The sequence below is a fragment of the Centruroides sculpturatus genome, unplaced genomic scaffold (assembly GCF_000671375.1).
Source record: "Centruroides sculpturatus isolate CEXI.00-Female unplaced genomic scaffold, Cexi_2.0 scaffold695, whole genome shotgun sequence".
Taxonomy (NCBI): Eukaryota; Metazoa; Arthropoda; class Arachnida; order Scorpiones; family Buthidae; genus Centruroides; species Centruroides sculpturatus.
In genome coordinates, this window is record NW_019384921.1 from 359,151 (window position 1) to 382,926 (window position 23,776).

Genomic DNA, 23,776 nt, shown 5'->3' on the forward strand with positions numbered 1-23,776 from the left:
CGGTGAATGTACTTTTGCTCTTAAAAGTCATGGACCTCCAAATTATCATCTACCATTGGATTATCCGAGTCACGTGACGAGAATCATCCCTTGTAAAAGTACTTACGTAGCCAAAACAATGATTGTAGTAGTTCTTTTGACCTGCCGTGACATACAAGATGGATAATCTCATATCCGGAAAAACTTTTCTCAAGCTCCTATATCTATTAACGGTTTAACTTGTCGTCACCTTCACAAATAAGTTCACATTTTCACATGGTTATACAGTTTAATTGCCAAAATATATAGGGCGTTTGTTTTTTTTTTTTAATTAAAATGCGCACCCGCACATAACCAAATGCAGGTGCAATTTTCTACTTTTGTCCCATATTTGCGTTACACTTCGATTGATATCTTGATAATAAACCATAACACAACGTAAAAATCGTCGAATTTTTAAATTCAAATCGATTTTAAATTTATTTAAAACGGTATTCAGACTTAACTTTAAAATTTAAATTAAACTGTGATATTTCTTCAGAAAAAAAATATAATAATAATAAATATAAGCCAATTAAGTAGATAAAGCATCATTGAATTTCTTTTTCTTATAGGAATTATTTTAGGCAGAGAATAGAAATAGGGTTTATTATACAGTTAATACTGTATTCGAAATATATATTTTACTTTAAAGTTAAACAATAACTCGACATAATATATAATTTTAAGTTAAGTTTATTCAATTCTTATTCCCTTATTTGTAATTTTCGCGTCAATATAACAAAAGATATTGAAAATTGACTTCTAAACAATATGGATTGATATGAAAAATATAATTCACGAAACGGTCTCCAGATGGCGATCGTCATTTTAAGCAGTCAATTACGGATCCAGTCAGTGTTTGTATGTGCGTGCGTGTGTGCTAAGCGTACCAGTTCTGCAGTGCAGTTGTCATATTCGTTCATAGACAGCATGGCGGTCGAGAGAAAGCTATCGCCACGGTGTGCTTTGGACGCTAAAGGTTGTGTCAAATTGTCATCCATTTTGCAGTCGTTCAATGCATCTATTAGCGAAGAACAAGCATGGGCCATCTGCTATCAGACTTCGAAATGCATGCGAAAGGAATGGGAAAAGGATACTAGAAAATGCTATTGCCTCTACGATACGGAGGAGATTCAGATCCATAAAGATGGATACATTCATCCGGCCACTATCAGAGAAATTAATACAGGTGAGTCTGTAAAAGTGCGTTTTAGGTGCTTCGTAAGAAATTGATCGGTGTCGTTCCGTTTATTGCGTTCTCACGATATTTCCACTAACATAATTCTAATTTTTACATTATATAATCTTACGAAAAATGCCATATATAAATCATATGTTTGCATGGAGCGATCTAATTTGCATGTAAACATCGATTTTATGTATGTATTTATTTCATTGACACCTACTCTCTATACAGAGAATAAGTAGGGACACCTGCCAAATTGAGCAGCGGTTATGCAGGAAAATGGAATTTAAAACACCCACCTTTAATAGAAAATGACCGGTTAGTAATAGAAATCCACAGTATTTAAAATGCAACATTCCACGCTTTCAATCAATGAGAATTCTCGTGGAGTTGATCGATTTTCGCAGTCCATATTTGTAGGCTACGTCGCATGCCTCGTCGTAGACACGGTTTATACAATCAAAACATTTACGAACAATTCCTCAATTTGACGCTACAACCTAAATATAGACCAATAGATCAGAGTTTTACCATTTCACTTCTAATTAAACTTTATTAAGTTCGATATCCTGCGGAAAAGGATATTGTTTGTTACTGTACAGGAAATCATATTATCCTACACGTTTCATATTTTAATATAATATAAATGTCCCAAATATTTATTTTAAATGAATTTCTACAGAATGAAGAATAAACTAAGTGTTATTTTTCAATTATAACTGAAGAATTTACAGTTTGAATGCCGTAGAATGTAAAGTCAATGAATGTATTAATAGAGGCATGTTAGGTAAATATTACTTTTAGATGAGCATTCAGATAATAAAGATAAATGTTTCTCTTGATTCTAGAAATATAATTGACGATGAATCACGGAATAAACACGTATCTTCGACAATAAAACCATAACCAGGTGTTCTCGATTTTTAATATTACCTGGCGAGTTCGGTTTTCGTATTTGTAGAACGAGTGTAAAGATAGGTTCTGTTGGAAATGAAAGAGACTATTTCCTGACAGAAGGAAGTACAAAACACTATGGTGATCAACAAAAATCGAGTCGTACCAGTTAGACAAAGTGCAGTGTTGACATTGCTCCCCTCTGGCCATTGAGAGAACTTGTTTATAATTGAGACGAGTCAAAGTCATAATATAATACTCTATCTTTAATTTTGTTTTTATATAACATTTTAAAAAATGTTCAATCCAAGTTGGAGTGAAAGGACTTTTGTGTTTCGCTCTACCGGATTTGGCTGCACCAAAGAATTAATGAGGGAAATAACGATAACAATTTATTAAGTTCCTCCGCATTTTAAGCTCTGCTAAACACAAGAGATAATTAGAAAGGATTTTTTCTTCTTAAAAATTCCCAAAAAGAAACATTTAACTGTTCGTTTCAACAACTTAATCCAGTTGAGATCTTGTTTAGCTATAAATTAACAAGAATAAACGAAAACTGTAATTCACATCCTCCTCTTCAAAGCGAAGCGTAATGTCGTTAAGTGACTTTCTATTCCCAAATCGATTATTCGTTTCCTTAAGAGAATTAATTTCCAAGTTTTATAGGTTTAGATTTCATCCAGACTGGATAAACATTTTACACAATTTTTTTTTTTAATTTTAAAAATTAGAAAGTTTGAAGCATAAATTTAGGAATTAGAAAAAGAAATAAGAAAAAAAAATTAAGAGACCGTGACCGCAGACAAGTGGCCAAGAACCGGATGATACTGTGCTACGCTACAAAGAATTGCAGACCCATGCTATCCTGCTATCTCCTCTAATCCAGATAATAAAACATCGCTTGATAAAGTTTAAAGCCACTTTATATACGTATTTATAGTAACGTCATAATCATTTATCTCAGAGCAGAAAATTATCGTAAAATGGCGAATTCCTCTTCCACCAAGATAATATAATTCAATTTATTAAATACAGATAAATAAATTTAATTAAATCGCATTTCCATCTGAGAAATTAGTATTCTTAATTAGTGCTTAATCTGTATTTTGCTGGAGTGCAAAAGCCACTAAATTAATCTTTCGATCGGAAGGGAGGCGTGCATTAATTCAGTTTTCTCGCAGACAAACCATGCGAGTGTTGCTACAAACAGAAAGATCGTGTGTGCCACCTGTTCGAAATCTCTCACGAGAGGGACAATACTATTCTAAAACGAGCATTAATTTTCGAGTTTTACAGGAAGAGATAGACACGGCAAGGTTATGTAATAAAGGGACGAGTATCCATTGAACGGCTTTTGCCTCTAGCCAGGTATGTTTACATGACAATGACCCATATTAGTGCGGGTCAGGAAAGAACTCTTGATACGTGTATGGACAGTTGAGTAAAATCTTAGATGCAAATTTAGAGTGATATATATATACATACGAAGCAATATGATATAATAGCCAAGCTCTTCTGCATGTTTCCAAACCAGTAATTGGATAATTAAGTCATTAACTGAGTGGTATAAACGATTTCTCTAACTGTGAATGTTGTGCATTTCAAAACTTGTTATTAACAGAAACAAGCGGGCTGTTGAAAAATGGAGTTTTCTAATTACTCGATTAGAATTACTTTTCTAATTGTTAGATAATGGTACTTTTTCGAAATCGAGTACACCTGACACATTAATGTTGAAATCGTTAGAGATTAGGTTGACTTAGCCTACATACGTAGTACGTAGACCTAAATATCGTTGGTTTTTTTCCTCTTCCGATCTGTGAAATTGCAAATCTTGCGCTCTTGAAATTTAAATTAAAAGATTTTATCTAAGTGAATTTGTTTATTTCCTGACCCAAACCAAATTTTATGGCCTATCGTATATGGGGCATCTAGCATCGAATCTATGCGAGCATTAAAAACAAACATGGACAAAATCTCTTATTTATTATTATTGTAAATGTGTAATAATATTTTTCTTGGTAGATAAAAATGAGAAAATCGTGCCACAAATGAATGATTAATCCATCGAAGTGGAAAACTTCCATTTCAGACCTAGATAAAAGTGTGGACACACCTACGTAGGCGGGCAGAAAGCGTGTTTAGTTTTAAGAAAAAGGCTGACACCAAAATCTTTAACAATGGAGATGTCCTAAAAGAAAGACTAACGCTTTTTTTTTAACCCAAAAATTTATCCATATATAGTTTATTACATAAATTATTCTCTTGTAATATTCTTTTTCATACAAATTATATAATTAAAACATGGGGAGGAAGCCAAAAGGATCGTAAAAACTGGTTTGATATATATGATATATTCATTCTTTATCGTTTTAACTCGAAAGATGGGTATATATTTCATTCGAAAATAGCAGTGAGGAAAATTAAGCGGTGGGATAAGCGAAGTAATTTCAGACCGAACGATGCTATTCTCTTTAGGGTTTATGGATCATAAAAATAGCAAGAGTCACATGGCATCTCGCATACTAAGACAGATCGATGATTGTCGTGGATTAGATGTGCAGACTGTGGCCATGACACAGTGTTCCTTTCAAAAATCGATGAATTCAAAGTATTTTCGTCGCGACTTCTTCAAGTTTTATAATTGTGTCTGGTCGTTTTTATTATTAGAAAATACTTTTAAATGGCCTTAACTTATTTTATATTTAAAGAAGAACGTATCAATCTTCAGTTGTTCTGGGTCAGATTTAATTATTGGAGATCTCTTTCCTCTTTTTTCAATGGAAGAGGAACCGTAAAGGAGCCGTAACGAGGTTTAATTTCACTATTATCAGACGTACGATTCGGAAAAAATTAATTTAGAGAATCGATTGTAGCAAATGATCGGAAAATTATCTCGAGCGTGGAAATTTCTCATTTTAAAATGTAATCGGTTGGCCTTTTTTTCATATTACAAAACAGTTGTCGGGATCCCTTTTATAACAAAGCGGCCAAACGTGGTAAGATTGAGTCACATGTTATTGCTCCCGAAAGGAAAAAGGAGGGTTGACTAGCTTTCTCTCGTCCTTGACATCACCTGCCGGGTGTGCAGATAACGGTAGAATGGGTATTTCCGGTCGAAAAGGAACTACACGGTTTAGTGTTGCCAAGACAGGATTTACAGTCGTATGGTTACAGATTTTTGTCTGTGATTGAGTGCATTCATTCTACTGGCATTTAGTAATAATTTTAGCCTTCGTATGGTGAGAACAGTAAAGAGAATNAATGGCTTTCTCGCATTTATTATTATTTTTTTTCAATGCAGCTCGTTTCGTCCTTGGGTCTGGCAATTTTTAAAGCATTAGATTACGGCTTATCGGAAAACGAAGAAAGAAGTCTTAGCAATCAATTAGAGAGTTTAATCGACGTGATGACGTCAGCGGATCAAGATGACGAAGGTACGACGTCAGATGATGACGCTGAATCTCAAAATGGTGACGAAGGTATCGAGAGAGATGCGGAGGAAGATGAAACGAACGACGATTCCGATTCTAAACAGTCGCAGGGCGTGACTTTAATTAAAGTAATGGAGGTACGAAAGAAAAAAAATTTTTTTTAGACAAAAATACAATTTTAATTATTATTAAATATATTTAAAAAGAATAATTTAAATATTCAAATTTCTAATTATCAATGCCAGATACAAATGCGTTTCGAGAGCGAAAAAATCATAATTAATTTACATTATTTTTCATTGATTTTTTGAAAAGTTTTACTCGTTAAAAGTTAGATAAAAGGGGGGGGGATGTATTGTATTCGTGGCAACTCCTACTAATTTTTTAAATTCTAAATTCTAGACAACAATAGAAACTGAATTTCAAACTCACTTAACCAATTGAATAGCCATAAATTTTTTATTCTGTAGCTTTCACACGGCATTCCGAACATGTCTAGAAAACATGGAAGCTGTTATCGTTAACTGATTTGATAAACATTAAACTTTTCACGCTTCGGTTTCTCGAGGTGGGCTACACGAAAATTCATGATACGCGAACGTTTCGATACATACAATTTAAAATTTCAGAAAAGAGAGGGAGGAAAATGATGTGCCGTAAGACAATTATACAGAAAATAACACCCATTAAGAATGGATGCAGTGATGTGAGAACAATTTAGTGGGAACGAGCAGGTGTTTGGTTGCAAGGTCATGGACAGATGGTGACTAATCCTTTTGTAGAGTTAAAGTATATGTTGTGGATCATTAATTTGTCGACGATAATTGTGTCACTAGTTGCCTTTATATACGGAATTAAATTAGCATTTTTTTTGTGTAAAAATGTTATATAATTTAAAAAAATAATAATAATAATTTTTACCTTCTCGAATAAATGTAAATGCGATTTAACAATATTTTACCGCGTGTTATATCTTTTGTAATCTTGGCTTTATTTACGTCTATTATCTGTGGTCAACCAACCGACGAACTTAAAAAAATACAGCGAGAGAATAAATTGTATTTTAACGAATAATGTGAAAAAGTTTCTTCTTAAATTGTTAGAATTCAGTTCTCTTTGCAGGAGGAAATTAAATTTAACTTAAATTGAACACGATCCAAGTATTTGGGATCATCCATCTTCGAATGCTTCGAAGAAGAAAAAAAATTTTTTTTTTTCTTTTTTTCATATCGCCCTACCAGAAGAAAACTTTATAGTTAAATTTTATATTCTATAAGGGAAAGTTAACATGTTTCATGATTAGATCAGTTAGTGTTGAAATATGTTACACGATGTTGCTTCTCGCAGAACTGAAATGCCATTTTCTTTGTTTTCTAGTTGAACATTGTAACCAACTGATGCCACTATAATTATGTTTGCTGTTGAAGTTTTTCCTTAATTAAAGAAAAAAAAATGTTAACAACGTAGTTGCTTAGTTACAAATATAATTATAACTATGTAACTAACTAACATTTTGTTAAATCGAACGTAATTATTCAAATATGTCTTCACAAAAAAACAATTTAAAATGGGTTTGGTAAACAGAAGTTTCCTTTCTGTAAAGAAAAAAATATATATATAAGACAAACTAACTTTAAAAGCGCTTATAAATNAAATTACTTATTAAATAATATCTTGTAATTATAGTCATGTATATTATTCAATTCAGAAATCACAATAAAAAAATAATCGACAATAATTATATTTAATCTGTTATACTGACGTCATGTTTAAGTATTTATATCGATAGCTCTTAAGTATTTATCTTAATTGTTTAATTTAAAAACATGCCATTACAAATATTCTATCCTTTAAAAAATAATAATAATAATAAATATAAGCCAATTAAGTAGATAAAGCATCATTGAATTTCTTTTTCTTATAGGAATTATTTTAGGCAGAGAATAGAAATAGGGTTTATTATACAGTTAATACTGTATTCGAAATATATATTTTACTTTAAAGTTAAACAATAACTCGACATAATATATAATTTTAAGTTAAGTTTATTCAATTCTTATTCCCTTATTTGTAATTTTCGCGTCAATATAACAAAAGATATTGAAAATTGACTTCTAAACAATATGGATTGATATGAAAAATATAATTCACGAAACGGTCTCCAGATGGCGATCGTCATTTTAAGCAGTCAATTACGGATCCAGTCAGTGTTTGTATGTGCGTGCGTGTGTGCTAAGCGTACCAGTTCTGCAGTGCAGTTGTCATATTCGTTCATAGACAGCATGGCGGTCGAGAGAAAGCTATCGCCACGGTGTGCTTTGGACGCTAAAGGTTGTGTCAAATTGTCATCCATTTTGCAGTCGTTCAATGCATCTATTAGCGAAGAACAAGCATGGGCCATCTGCTATCAGACTTCGAAATGCATGCGAAAGGAATGGGAAAAGGATACTAGAAAATGCTATTGCCTCTACGATACGGAGGAGATTCAGATCCATAAAGATGGATACATTCATCCGGCCACTATCAGAGAAATTAATACAGGTGAGTCTGTAAAAGTGCGTTTTAGGTGCTTCGTAAGAAATTGATCGGTGTCGTTCCGTTTATTGCGTTCTCACGATATTTCCACTAACATAATTCTAATTTTTACATTATATAATCTTACGAAAAATGCCATATATAAATCATATGTTTGCATGGAGCGATCTAATTTGCATGTAAACATCGATTTTATGTATGTATTTATTTCATTGACACCTACTCTCTATACAGAGAATAAGTAGGGACACCTGCCAAATTGAGCAGCGGTTATGCAGGAAAATGGAATTTAAAACACCCACCTTTAATAGAAAATGACCGGTTAGTAATAGAAATCCACAGTATTTAAAATGCAACATTCCACGCTTTCAATCAATGAGAATTCTCGTGGAGTTGATCGATTTTCGCAGTCCATATTTGTAGGCTACGTCGCATGCCTCGTCGTAGACACGGTTTATACAATCAAAACATTTACGAACAATTCCTCAATTTGACGCTACAACCTAAATATAGACCAATAGATCAGAGTTTTACCATTTCACTTCTAATTAAACTTTATTAAGTTCGATATCCTGCGGAAAAGGATATTGTTTGTTACTGTACAGGAAATCATATTATCCTACACGTTTCATATTTTAATATAATATAAATGTCCCAAATATTTATTTTAAATGAATTTCTACAGAATGAAGAATAAACTAAGTGTTATTTTTCAATTATAACTGAAGAATTTACAGTTTGAATGCCGTAGAATGTAAAGTCAATGAATGTATTAATAGAGGCATGTTAGGTAAATATTACTTTTAGATGAGCATTCAGATAATAAAGATAAATGTTTCTCTTGATTCTAGAAATATAATTGACGATGAATCACGGAATAAACACGTATCTTCGACAATAAAACCATAACCAGGTGTTCTCGATTTTTAATATTACCTGGCGAGTTCGGTTTTCGTATTTGTAGAACGAGTGTAAAGATAGGTTCTGTTGGAAATGAAAGAGACTATTTCCTGACAGAAGGAAGTACAAAACACTATGGTGATCAACAAAAATCGAGTCGTACCAGTTAGACAAAGTGCAGTGTTGACATTGCTCCCCTCTGGCCATTGAGAGAACTTGTTTATAATTGAGACGAGTCAAAGTCATAATATAATACTCTATCTTTAATTTTGTTTTTATATAACATTTTAAAAAATGTTCAATCCAAGTTGGAGTGAAAGGACTTTTGTGTTTCGCTCTACCGGATTTGGCTGCACCAAAGAATTAATGAGGGAAATAACGATAACAATTTATTAAGTTCCTCCGCATTTTAAGCTCTGCTAAACACAAGAGATAATTAGAAAGGATTTTTTCTTCTTAAAAATTCCCAAAAAGAAACATTTAACTGTTCGTTTCAACAACTTAATCCAGTTGAGATCTTGTTTAGCTATAAATTAACAAGAATAAACGAAAACTGTAATTCACATCCTCCTCTTCAAAGCGAAGCGTAATGTCGTTAAGTGACTTTCTATTCCCAAATCGATTATTCGTTTCCTTAAGAGAATTAATTTCCAAGTTTTATAGGTTTAGATTTCATCCAGACTGGATAAACATTTTACACAATTTTTTTTTTTAATTTTAAAAATTAGAAAGTTTGAAGCATAAATTTAGGAATTAGAAAAAGAAATAAGAAAAAAAAATTAAGAGACCGTGACCGCAGACAAGTGGCCAAGAACCGGATGATACTGTGCTACGCTACAAAGAATTGCAGACCCATGCTATCCTGCTATCTCCTCTAATCCAGATAATAAAACATCGCTTGATAAAGTTTAAAGCCACTTTATATACGTATTTATAGTAACGTCATAATCATTTATCTCAGAGCAGAAAATTATCGTAAAATGGCGAATTCCTCTTCCACCAAGATAATATAATTCAATTTATTAAATACAGATAAATAAATTTAATTAAATCGCATTTCCATCTGAGAAATTAGTATTCTTAATTAGTGCTTAATCTGTATTTTGCTGGAGTGCAAAAGCCACTAAATTAATCTTTCGATCGGAAGGGAGGCGTGCATTAATTCAGTTTTCTCGCAGACAAACCATGCGAGTGTTGCTACAAACAGAAAGATCGTGTGTGCCACCTGTTCGAAATCTCTCACGAGAGGGACAATACTATTCTAAAACGAGCATTAATTTTCGAGTTTTACAGGAAGAGATAGACACGGCAAGGTTATGTAATAAAGGGACGAGTATCCATTGAACGGCTTTTGCCTCTAGCCAGGTATGTTTACATGACAATGACCCATATTAGTGCGGGTCAGGAAAGAACTCTTGATACGTGTATGGACAGTTGAGTAAAATCTTAGATGCAAATTTAGAGTGATATATATATACATACGAAGCAATATGATATAATAGCCAAGCTCTTCTGCATGTTTCCAAACCAGTAATTGGATAATTAAGTCATTAACTGAGTGGTATAAACGATTTCTCTAACTGTGAATGTTGTGCATTTCAAAACTTGTTATTAACAGAAACAAGCGGGCTGTTGAAAAATGGAGTTTTCTAATTACTCGATTAGAATTACTTTTCTAATTGTTAGATAATGGTACTTTTTCGAAATCGAGTACACCTGACACATTAATGTTGAAATCGTTAGAGATTAGGTTGACTTAGCCTACATACGTAGTACGTAGACCTAAATATCGTTGGTTTTTTTCCTCTTCCGATCTGTGAAATTGCAAATCTTGCGCTCTTGAAATTTAAATTAAAAGATTTTATCTAAGTGAATTTGTTTATTTCCTGACCCAAACCAAATTTTATGGCCTATCGTATATGGGGCATCTAGCATCGAATCTATGCGAGCATTAAAAACAAACATGGACAAAATCTCTTATTTATTATTATTGTAAATGTGTAATAATATTTTTCTTGGTAGATAAAAATGAGAAAATCGTGCCACAAATGAATGATTAATCCATCGAAGTGGAAAACTTCCATTTCAGACCTAGATAAAAGTGTGGACACACCTACGTAGGCGGGCAGAAAGCGTGTTTAGTTTTAAGAAAAAGGCTGACACCAAAATCTTTAACAATGGAGATGTCCTAAAAGAAAGACTAACGCTTTTTTTTTAACCCAAAAATTTATCCATATATAGTTTATTACATAAATTATTCTCTTGTAATATTCTTTTTCATACAAATTATATAATTAAAACATGGGGAGGAAGCCAAAAGGATCGTAAAAACTGGTTTGATATATATGATATATTCATTCTTTATCGTTTTAACTCGAAAGATGGGTATATATTTCATTCGAAAATAGCAGTGAGGAAAATTAAGCGGTGGGATAAGCGAAGTAATTTCAGACCGAACGATGCTATTCTCTTTAGGGTTTATGGATCATAAAAATAGCAAGAGTCACATGGCATCTCGCATACTAAGACAGATCGATGATTGTCGTGGATTAGATGTGCAGACTGTGGCCATGACACAGTGTTCCTTTCAAAAATCGATGAATTCAAAGTATTTTCGTCGCGACTTCTTCAAGTTTTATAATTGTGTCTGGTCGTTTTTATTATTAGAAAATACTTTTAAATGGCCTTAACTTATTTTATATTTAAAGAAGAACGTATCAATCTTCAGTTGTTCTGGGTCAGATTTAATTATTGGAGATCTCTTTCCTCTTTTTTCAATGGAAGAGGAACCGTAAAGGAGCCGTAACGAGGTTTAATTTCACTATTATCAGACGTACGATTCGGAAAAAATTAATTTAGAGAATCGATTGTAGCAAATGATCGGAAAATTATCTCGAGCGTGGAAATTTCTCATTTTAAAATGTAATCGGTTGGCCTTTTTTTCATATTACAAAACAGTTGTCGGGATCCCTTTTATAACAAAGCGGCCAAACGTGGTAAGATTGAGTCACATGTTATTGCTCCCGAAAGGAAAAAGGAGGGTTGACTAGCTTTCTCTCGTCCTTGACATCACCTGCCGGGTGTGCAGATAACGGTAGAATGGGTATTTCCGGTCGAAAAGGAACTACACGGTTTAGTGTTGCCAAGACAGGATTTACAGTCGTATGGTTACAGATTTTTGTCTGTGATTGAGTGCATTCATTCTACTGGCATTTAGTAATAATTTTAGCCTTCGTATGGTGAGAACAGTAAAGAGAATTTAATGTATGATGTTATTCGATACCCGCGATGGGTAACACACTGTGCCAAACTCTTTCCATTGTGTAAATAACAACGATAAACAATACGTAAATCTTGCTTCTATAGAAATTTAGTCGTAATATTTTTCTGATAATAGAAACTGGCTTTTATTAGCTCGACGAAGGATTGCCTACATAATTCTTATTAATGAATAATTTGTATTATTCCTTCGGGCTATTGTCGGGACTTGAGAAAATTTATGCGACCTCTTTCGTAGGAAATTCGGAAGTTATACAAGAGAATAAAATGGAAGAATGTAACGGGTTTTCGCAACCATTTATCAAAGATGAAAAATTCTGCAAAAATAACAATTTTCTATAATTATGGATCGACAATATTAAGGAGTAGGTTAGACCAATGTCATTTCCTATATACGAATTACAATTTAAAAACTTTTAAAAAGATTTTCAAACCGTATATTTGGTTCATATAATCGAAATATAAAAAAAGAATGTTTTCATTGTCTTCTACAAAAAAACTTTCTGACGATCGTAGCCCTCAAAATAATATAATTATCATCACATGAGAATAACCTGTTTGTGGACAGTGATACCTCCTACATTCAATATTATTATGGACACTTCCTGAAAATGACTGCTTAGTATGCATATCCACCCCACATGGTTAAAGGAATTGTCTGTTATTAACCTGATGTTTCGCATTTTTTTGTGTAGGATTTTTTAGCACTTTTGATAACAAATAAGAATAAACAGACTGATATATAACCTAAGTAGTTTGTTAAAATAGCCTAACTAGTTTTAAGCCTACGTTCTAAGGTAAATTTTCATACAAGCGGAAGCATAAGAGGACTCTTATTGATTCAAAAGATAATGACTGGAATTTTGCCCTAGCTGCAATTTTGTTGAAAATTGCATCATGCAAAAGAGACGATCTCGTCTCTTGTAAAAGAAGCTTTGTTAACGTTTTTTTTTTCTTATACATTTAATTGATTTTAAAGGTTAATTTTTAATTTAAGAATTGCTAAAATATTCAAAAATTAACACTATTTAACATCTGTCTTGTGAATTAATAACGTTGAAGTTGATGCTAGTGCTGCCAAACATTTTAAGCTCTGAATTTTATATACTTTATTTGCAGGACCTTCTCTCCGCAAGGCACTTCAGAAAGAATTCTATATACTTTAGAATAAGATTATGAGACCTACGCGCGACCCATTCGAGTGTTTTTATGATATGTAACTAGAAAAATCATCATATTTAGGACAGACCAGTTTTCGTGTTTAGTTTCCATTTTGGGAAAAGGAGCGATAGCAATCTTAGTAGTTCCACCCACATATCGAAAGCCTACATCAGTTGCCATGGGTGATAGCATCCCACACCATTTCTCATGATTGATCTGTTATTATCTGTCGCATTTACAAATCCTTCTCTGTTACTACTGGTTACCGGTGGTTCTGGATCATTCCGTTTCGAAGGGAATGATCCAAAACCATAATGAGAATTTCGGACTTTAAATGCATCGTGCACGCTCTCGAACCATTTAGCTTCCGCTCAAATTATCTTGAAATTAGTTCTTGATTGTGTACCTTAGATGTAAGTGATTACATTAAATACGACTGTGTATCATTTTTTAACCCCTATAATGATTTGTAGCGACTTTGCTTCGATGAGAAACTACCACATGGCCACGCGTGGGAAAATCAAGGTTGGGTGGAGTGCCTTGTAAAATCAAGGTTGATGCAACAGTTTCGTAAAAAAAAGTTTTTAAATGATGCAAGGACAAATATGGCGTAATTTGAATTTCTTAAATTCAAAGGACAAAAAACCAGGACACGACTCCCTACCATTATAAGAATGCGGAAAAGTGTTTCTGTGGTATTGACCCTCCAACTAGTCACTTTAAATTAAAATTCTCTTTAAATCTCTTCGATTGCGATTATAGCTAAGAATTGACAGCTGACAAGAACTTAAAGATTAGATTATAGAACCGCTCGCGTTGCTTTCACTCCAAGGATAGAGGTGAATGGCCATAGTTGTAATCTTATCGCGTAATTAGATAACATCAGTCGAAATGACACAATCGACAATAATCTCGTCTAATGGGTAAAAAGAGGATTAAAATCCCTTAATTGAGCCCCTGAACTTTTTAAATTGGGGCCAAGTTCGCGTCCTCAACCTAATTTTAATTATGAAAGTTTATCATTTAGATTGACATTTAAGAGAAGATAAATAGAATCAAAAATTTGACTGTGTTTTTCTCGGAAATATCCATCAACTCGTGGAGATTTTTCTCAGAAATATATCCATACGAATCGAGTCGATGATATCAAAAAATTAAGTAATCGATAATCCAAACACCTGCAGTTTCACAGCTGCTATTGTTGCATCCCCTACATTACCGAAAGCTGGAAGTCGGGGAGCTTATCGACACGGACCAACAAGATAATTCGCCATTTTGTGCCCGAGGTTGTTTAACGCTAATATACCTCCTGCTATTATACGAGGGAGGAGAATGCTATTGCAAAAGTCCTTTTTCATAAGTTTTAAACAAAGAATTCTCATAATTCTTCGCATCTTTAACATAAGGGTCACGTTACGTCACCTTTAACTTGACCCGATCGCTTCATCCTGCCTTTTATTCCGTTATAAAGGGTTTCTTCTCACGACATTTTACATTTTTTGAATTAATTATGATATATAGAACCCATAAAATTCTCGACCGAAATATAGGTTAAAAAAATAAGTTTTGAGAATATTTTTCTGGACACTTGTTTATATTAAATAACTCGGTATATATTGCGTGAGAATAATCACGCTTCCAATTAAAATTTCACGCATAATAAACATTACGTGACTTTGGGTAGAAGGAGTTAGAATTGGTAACCCAAACTCTAACCCCATAAAGATTATTTTGTTAATAAGTTGTCATTCAAAAGGCGTATCTCTTCATCTATAATTGTTGTTGTTTTTTTGTAAAGTACAGTACAAAACGGCCACAAGTAAAGTCGTGACGTTAGAAATTGGAAATTATATATTTCTTTTTATATTATATCTCTTAGTTAATCTAGATGAATTATTTATATTCTGTCAGAATACAATTCTTTCCGTAAATAGTAAGATTCGCTGTTTAAAACTTTAATTTATTTAACTCTTCCAGATCGTACGAATGCCGAAAGTAACGAGCAACGTATTAAGTTTCTTCATTATCATCGAAGGATTTTATGGGCGAAGACATAAAAAGATTTCTAATAAAAGAGTTCAAAATATTTTCTTTAAACAACAAATTAAAAAATAAGATTACAGATAGGAAAAATTGGTTTTTCCCTTCGTATCTATAATTAATAGCGGATGTAGATATCTAGGACTCCCCACATGTAACTCGTATTTGTTTTTTTTCTTTATTAATCAGGCTTTGAAATCTCAAATTCCCAAACAAAATATTTAATTACAATAAATGTAGATTTATATTTAAATATCCATTTAATAATTTTCAAAATTTCTTTTAACACTTTTGGAAAATAAATTTTTTCTTCCTTTAGATCAGAAAAATGTTTGTGGAGCCATTAAATGGAAATACGAAAAAAAAAAAATATTTAATTAGCGGAATGAGTTTAATATCCTGGAGCTTTTGTCTTTGATGCGCTTTAAGAGAAATTCGTTTTTCTTTCTTTGCAAACAAAACGTCGATTATTTTAACCAGACGTTTGTTTTCTTAATGGTTTTTTCAATTCCATCTTCATTATCTTAAATATTGGATATTAGTTTCAAAATCTTAAACACCGTATCTGGTCTTTTACCGCATTGAAAGAAGGTAATTCATGTAAGAGTCTTTGTTACATTACAATTTATTTTTTATTTTATTTTATTTTCAAGTTAGGCTATTAATTGGGCGTGAAATCGGCGTTGATAAAAGGAAATACAAATAAATCAGGAAAACCTGATACTGTTCTCATTAAAATTTATTTTTATCTTTGAAATTACCGAAACGTTCCGAGATGTAGATATTCCGCCGCGTGTATACAAACTTTTCGATATTTTCCTCCTTTCAGCCAGGTTACTCATCTTGCCGTTACTAATTTACGTCATTATCTACGCCTTCGGACAGAATCTTAGTGTATTATGGCTGCCGGTCTCGAAGATTTCTTGTTAATAACGATTTGTCACGGTCACCCTGATATTTCCTCTAACATACATACATACTGATTTATTGACATCTGTAGTACGAATTTCGTTCTAGAATAAGCTATGCATTAAAAACAATGCGAGTATTCGATTGACCTTATATTGGAAGTTTAAAATGGATGACCCAATAATATAAATGTTATCGATATGCCCAAGGAAGGATTCGACAACAATCCATTTCTTTTACGTTGATTTCCTACTTGTGTAATCTACCATTACTGACAGTTCGAATTATAAAACTAATAAATGTACGTTTGTTTATATTATACAATATAAATAAATGTGGCACGATGTTTATATTATTACTCATCACAAATTAAATTAGTTATGCTACTTTTAATACGATAATTGTTTTAACCCGTTGAATATTTCCTCGAATATTTATAGCCTATTAGAGTAAAATATAAAATAAAAAAAATTAACAGAAAAATTTCATTTCAGGGCTCAGATCATTGGCTGATAACGAATATCAGGTAATTAATTTTTTTTTTTATATATTAACATTTAATAATAATAATAAATGCGCTTAAGTAAACTAAAATTTAAATATTTTATTAGAAATTTCTAATGAAATTTTCATTCCATAAATTTAGACTATTAAATATTATTTATAGTTGACATTTATAGAGTTTATATTAAAATTTAATAGTAATTTTTAAAATAATTTATAGCATAATATTTCCTTTCTAAACTGTAACAGAGTTACTATATTTAAAAATTCTTTGAAAAATCAACTGAGAGAGAGCTCGTGTAATACAATGAAATTGCACATTTCTTTACAATTTTTCTCGGTATAAATTTTATTTCCTTATATATTAAATATATAAATTTATGTCAAGATAATAATAAGAATTACTTTTATTGTTCTTAACGTTACACGACAGCTAACGTTACCAGTCTAAAAATACCTCAGTGGATTGTAATTTGTAAATCTTCGGAAAATTTCAAGAAATTTTATTATTTATTTATTTTTTTTTTAAATTTGTATTTTAAAAATTCTAACGCGGAACTCGAATGCCCTTTTCATGCATCACGCGGGATTGTGAAAGACCTTCTGCATCACGATATTAAGTTAGAAATGCGTGATAACTTCACAATTTTCGTCACATGATTTCCTCTTCCGCTTTTATTAAACAGTAAACATTTTTTTTTTTTTAAACTTCTATTTCCTATTCCAATATAAACTTTCAATTTTTTTTTTTCTTTTTAGAAATTTTCCAGAACTCGAAAATTACATTTTAATGGCTTTCTCGCATTTATTATTATTTTTTTTCAATGCAGCTCGTTTCGTCCTTGGGTCTGGCAATTTTTAAAGCATTAGATTACGGCTTATCGGAAAACGAAGAAAGAAGTCTTAGCAATCAATTAGAGAGTTTAATCGACGTGATGACGTCAGCGGATCAAGATGACGAAGGTACGACGTCAGATGATGACGCTGAATCTCAAAATGGTGACGAAGGTATCGAGAGAGATGCGGAGGAAGATGAAACGAACGACGATTCCGATTCTAAACAGTCGCAGGGCGTGACTTTAATTAAAGTAATGGAGGTACGAAAGAAAAAAAATTTTTTTTAGACAAAAATACAATTTTAATTATTATTAAATATATTTAAAAAGAATAATTTAAATATTCAAATTTCTAATTATCAATGCCAGATACAAATGCGTTTCGAGAGCGAAAAAATCATAATTAATTTACATTATTTTTCATTGATTTTTTGAAAAGTTTTACTCGTTAAAAGTTAGATAAAAGGGGGGGGGATGTATTGTATTCGTGGCAACTCCTACTAATTTTTTAAATTCTAAATTCTAGACAACAATAGAAACTGAATTTCAAACTCACTTAACCAATTGAATAGCCATAAATTTTTTATTCTGTAGCTTTCACACGGCATTCCGAACATGTCTAGAAAACATGGAAGCTGTTATCGTTAACTGATTTGATAAACATTAAACTTTTCACGCTTCGGTTTCTCGAGGTGGGGCTACACGAAAATTCATGATACGCGAACGTTTCGATACATACAATTTAAAATTTCAGAAAAGAGAGGGAGGAAAATGATGTGCCGTAAGACAATTATACAGAAAATAACACCCATTAAGAATGGATGCAGTGATGTGAGAACAATTTAGTGGGAACGAGCAGGTGTTTGGTTGCAAGGTCATGGACAGATGGTGACTAATCCTTTTGTAGAGTTAAAGTATATGTTGTGGATCATTAATTTGTCGACGATAATTGTGTCACTAGTTGCCTTTATATACGGAATTAAATTAGCATTTTTTTGTGTAAAAATGTTATATAATTTAAAAAAATAATAATAATAATTTTTACCTTCTCGAATAAATGTAAATGCGATTTAACAATATTTTACCGCGTGTTATATCTTTTGTAATCTTGGCTTTATTTACGTCTATTATCTGTGGTCAACCAACCGACGAACTTAAAAAAATACAGCGAGAGAATAAATTGTATTTTAACGAATAATGTGAAAAAGTTTCTTCTTAAATTGTTAGAATTCAGTTCTCTTTGCAGGAGGAAATTAAATTTAACTTAAATTGAAAACGATCCAAGTATTTGGGATCATCCATCTTCGAATGCTTCGAAGAAGAAAAAAAATTTTTTTTTTTCTTTTTTTCATATCGCCCTACCAGAAGAAAACTTTATAGTTAAATTTTATATTCTATAAGGGAAAGTTAACATGTTTCATGATTAGATCAGTTAGTGTTGAAATATGTTACACGATGTTGCTTCTCGCAGAACTGAAATGCCATTTTCTTTGTTTTCTAGTTGAACATTGTAACCAACTGATGCCACTATAATTATGTTTGCTGTTGAAGTTTTTCCTTAATTAAAGAAAAAAAAAATGTTAACAACGTAGTTGCTTAGTTACAAATATAATTATAACTATGTAACTAACTAACATTTTGTTAAATCGAACGTAATTATTCAAATATGTCTTCACAAAAAAACAATTTAAAATGGGTTTGGTAAACAGAAGTTTCCTTTCTGTAAAGAAAAAAATATATATATAAGACAAACTAACTTTAAAAGCGCTTATAAATTTATATTTTTAACGAAAAATATGTCAGAATTTCTTTAAAATTTATGATTCCAGATTAAATTGGATGAAAAGCTTACGAGAATAATATATTTCTGCATATATTATAGGATTACATTACTGTATCCTATTCGTATCTTATGACACAAAACTCGTCCCGAGGATATTTATACTGAAAGCTCATTTATATTAATTTAGAAGGGGGGGATATTTTTTTACAACAGCTTAAACCATTTTAATAGAAGATTGTTTCCACGTCTAAATAAAAATGATACTTAAAAGAACATAAATTATAAAATAAAAATTATTTTTGTAAAGGAATTAAATATCTCTCTCCAACATTTTTTAAAATAAATGTTGTCCTTTAATCCCATTGTGTTGGATATCAAAATCCTCTAAAACTATGAGCCTAATTAGAAGATGCGTACAGGCGTGAAATTAATATTCAAGATAGCTTAGTATTTAAAAATAATTATAGTTCGTGAAGTACAGATGGATAAGATTTCTTTAAAATTTTTAATAGTTTAAAGTAGATCTTATTATTAACATAAAATTTATTATTTTTCTTTTCAAGATATGTGCCAATCGTTTAGCGTGTCCTGGTCAGGCGGACGGCCATTACAAAGCAGTGTGTCGAGCTCTGGTAGCCGAAGTGTTAGAATTATCTACATTTCTAGAAAAAATTTCAGCAGGTACTAAAGAACTGAGACAGCACGCTTTGGTTGAAACTGATGGAGAATCAAATTTAGATAACTTGAAATTTCAAGATTGGGTAAAAAAAAATGGCTATTAAGATTTTATCTCCATATTTTTAAATTATATACTAACTTATAACCTGTCTTTTAGGCGGGTCTATGGATGCAAGTAATCAGAGAATTGCGCCAAGGTGTAAAATTAAGAAAAGTGGAGAGAGATCTTAATCCTCAGCCTATCGAATTCGAATTGACTCCTTACGAAATGTTATTAGATGACATACGTTCTCGTAGATATAAACTAAATAAAATTATGGTTAGTATATTTCTGTTACTTCACTGTAAATTTCAATAAAATTATTAATAAGTTCTATAATCTAGGTCAATGGTGATATACCTCCGAGAGTGAAGAAAGATGCCCATGCCTTGATTTTAGAGTTTATTCGATCTCGACCACCGTTGGTTCCCGTACGTTTTCATTTATATTTTAATCGATTTTAAAATGCAAAGAAGTATAAAGAGCAATAAATATTTACAGGTATCAAAAAGAAAATTAGCTCCCGCTCCACCGAAACAGCCTACTCTATACGAGAAACTAATGGCTTCCATCCGTCAACAGCATACGCTCCGTCCTACCGGAAACAGGGAGGAAACAGGTGATGATTTTAGAAAATAAAAGCGATATTTCATTCCTTTCCATTTTATTGAATAATAACGAGATTATTTTTGAATCACAGTGGAAACGTCTAGAACAAAATTAAATGATAACGACATTACGCCTCAGCCTCGAAGACGTTTAATTAAGGCTGATTTATCTCTCTCCTTAACACCGAGTTTTGATGACGACGACGACGATCCCGATTTTCCTGTAACGCCTACAACCGAGAAAACTGCAACTACACATCAAACAGATAATGTAACAACCATTAAACCACCAAGCACATTATGGCAACAAAGTAAATTTTGGAAACTACTCTTTAATTTTTAATAAATAAAAAATACTAAAAACCCCCCCTTTTATTTAGGTCACAGATTAGAAAGAAGACATAGCATATCGGTTTGTGAGTCGCCTACAAAACCTCAGCAACTAGCATTAATTTCAGGAAAATTCATTTGTAAAAGTCCACAACTTCAAATATCTTCGATACCAAACAACTTTTCAGTTTGGAGTGCAGTGAGTAGATTTTTTAATATAAAATTTCTTTTAATTATTAAATTGCATGCTTAAATATTTAAAAAAAAATGAAATTTATTAGTCTCATTGGGAAAAATCCATCCAGTCACTTTCTTTAACTTTGGAAGAAGTGATTCACATAAGAAATGTATTAACGAAAGCAGAACTAGAAACGTTAATGTTAAACATGGGAAACACATTATACCAGGAATTAGAAAAGGGAAAAGTAAGTTCGTTACATGTGGATTTAATTCATAAATATTTAAATTACTTATTTACATTTATTTATTTATAGGTATGTTTTACGTGTAAAAAAACAAGATTTTCATTTTTTGGTCCTTGGGGAGTTAAATGCAAGATGTGTCAAAGAATTGTCTGTGACAAATGTTCTACTAAGGTAAGTGCTGTTTGTTGTTGTTATATTTTACGTTTTTAATTTATGACTTCAACTATTATTATTCAGATGCGTATTCCTACGGATCATTTTGCCAACATCCCTGTATATATGCTCAGCCCAACCCCCAGTCCAGTGACAGAATTACCAGACACTAATGCAACTGGATATTCTTTAAAAAAATTATCAGAATCGTTTCAGCTTCCCAGGTTGGCATAATTTTAAATTATTTGAGTTTTATGCTTAATAGGAAAACTTCAGTGTCAGTTTTAATTAATTGAAATGTTATACTATCTTTTATTAAAGCAAAGAACTATTTTTTTTTTTATTTAGTTTGTGGACAAGTAAAAGGAGCCAACATATTGTAACAAAATCTAATCAACTGGAGGGAAATAAACTTCATCAGTCAATCTCCAGTCATGCAATTCATGAAGCAACTGGAACTTGGCCAGCAGCAAGACGCTTTCCTTTTAATAGATCACGGACGATTCAGGAAGCCGAAACGACCGTAGAAACTCCCAAGGGACCACTAACCACCGTATGTCGAGAATGCAAAGGAATGGTGTGCCATGTCATTCTTACCAGCAGAAAAAATGTCACTGTATCAGAGAAACGAAATAGGTGGTCTGAAAAAAGGGCTCTTACAGCTTGTGTTCCTTCTTGCATGTCACCTCTGCTAGAAAGTCCACCTAAAACTCCTCAAGAGTTGACTCACTCTTAGCTATCTTTATTGAAATTTCTCTTTCTATCAATTGCTAAATTTAATTTATTTGCACCGATACACATTTGATAAAAGTATCATAGTAAGATAAGCATAGTAAACAAATTAAAAGTGAAAGTAACATATTCAAATTTTGCATAATCGAAATTTATATACTATTTCTTTTCTATCCCACTGATTGATAACTGGAAAAAAAAATTGTAAATAATATTTCCATAAAAGAAACATTTTACAGCAGTTAATAACAATGTAAAATGCTACTAGTCAGCTGAAAATTCTTTTGAAAAGTTTTTGTACAACTCATTAAAATTTTTTGTAGAAGCTGAATTTTAATTATTTTTCCATCATAATTGTTATATGTATTTTTTAAAGAATAATTTATAGTCTTTGTATCAATACTTCCCTGTTCTGATCTCAGTTCTAGTCAACACATTGAAGAAATATTCTCAGGTTACAGAATTAAAATATTGAAAAATAATTACTTCAGAAATACTGTGTATGTATTATTTTGATTGAGGGAAGTTGTCTATCTCTGTTATTGTTTATTCTGATGAAAAGGCTATAAAAAAAAATCAATGTATGATAAAATGTAAATAAGAGTTTTTCATTTTCTTGTACATAATCTGCATGTGAATTTAAAAAAAAAAATGTACTCTGTTTTACAATCATTAAAATAAAATTGTGATATGTTGGTTTGTTTTAAACTCTTTTCAAAATAAAAATTCATTATATAATTCCTCACATTAGAGATAATTTCATAGTTTTAAATCTTGTTTTTACCTACATTTTTGTATAACTTATTTTATACCGATGCCACTGATCAAAATAACACAAAGTCTTCTTATTTCGCTAATTTATTAATTTGAATTTCATTAAATTAGGTTACTTTAAATGCACCATTAGAATTATCAAGATGCAAAATTGATCGCCTGTTAGAAATTAAATGAAAGTTTTATATTTCAGTATTTAGTTTATGTTCAAAGTATTCTCTTTTTATTTTATAGTACTGTACTTGTTTATTTTGTTGATGAATCTAAATAATTTTACGCAAAAATTACTTTTTTATAGAAATTTAATCTATAACAGCATTTTATTAAAATATTTGATTCTTTTCTTATGTAAAAATACTTTAACGAAGGATGAAATAACTGTAAATCTCAACCTTAATTAGAAAAAGAAGAAAAATAATTTTCTTTCAAAAATTACTTAATAATAAAAATAATTCTACAAAAATTTTTCTTTGTAAAAGAATGTTTTTTTTTTTTTTTTATAATATAAAGTATTTGTCCATATAATTAAAACTTCATTTAATATCTAGCGTATT

General features: G+C 31.5%; 2 protein-coding genes across 2 annotated transcripts; both read left to right on the forward strand.

The window, feature by feature from the left end:
• The first annotated feature begins 5,372 nt into the window (after positions 1–5,372).
• On the forward strand, positions 5,373–6,185 carry LOC111631856 (protein spire homolog 2-like). Its single transcript, XM_023376186.1, has 2 exons — positions 5,373–5,672; positions 6,165–6,185. The coding sequence occupies exons 1-2, from the start codon at positions 5,400–5,402 to the stop codon at positions 6,183–6,185; spliced, it is 294 nt and encodes a 97-aa protein (XP_023231954.1). The 5' UTR covers positions 5,373–5,399.
• A 1,540-nt stretch (positions 6,186–7,725) lies between these two features.
• Positions 7,726–23,103, forward strand: LOC111631863 (protein spire homolog 1-like). The gene is made up of 13 exons (XM_023376201.1): positions 7,726–8,076; positions 16,854–16,885; positions 17,694–17,960; positions 20,046–20,243; positions 20,318–20,479; positions 20,545–20,631; positions 20,702–20,819; positions 20,901–21,119; positions 21,189–21,337; positions 21,420–21,563; positions 21,633–21,734; positions 21,801–21,940; positions 22,065–23,103. The coding sequence occupies exons 1-13, from the start codon at positions 7,818–7,820 to the stop codon at positions 22,450–22,452; spliced, it is 2,265 nt and encodes a 754-aa protein (XP_023231969.1). The 5' UTR covers positions 7,726–7,817; the 3' UTR covers positions 22,453–23,103.
• The last annotated feature ends 673 nt before the right edge of the window (positions 23,104–23,776 follow it).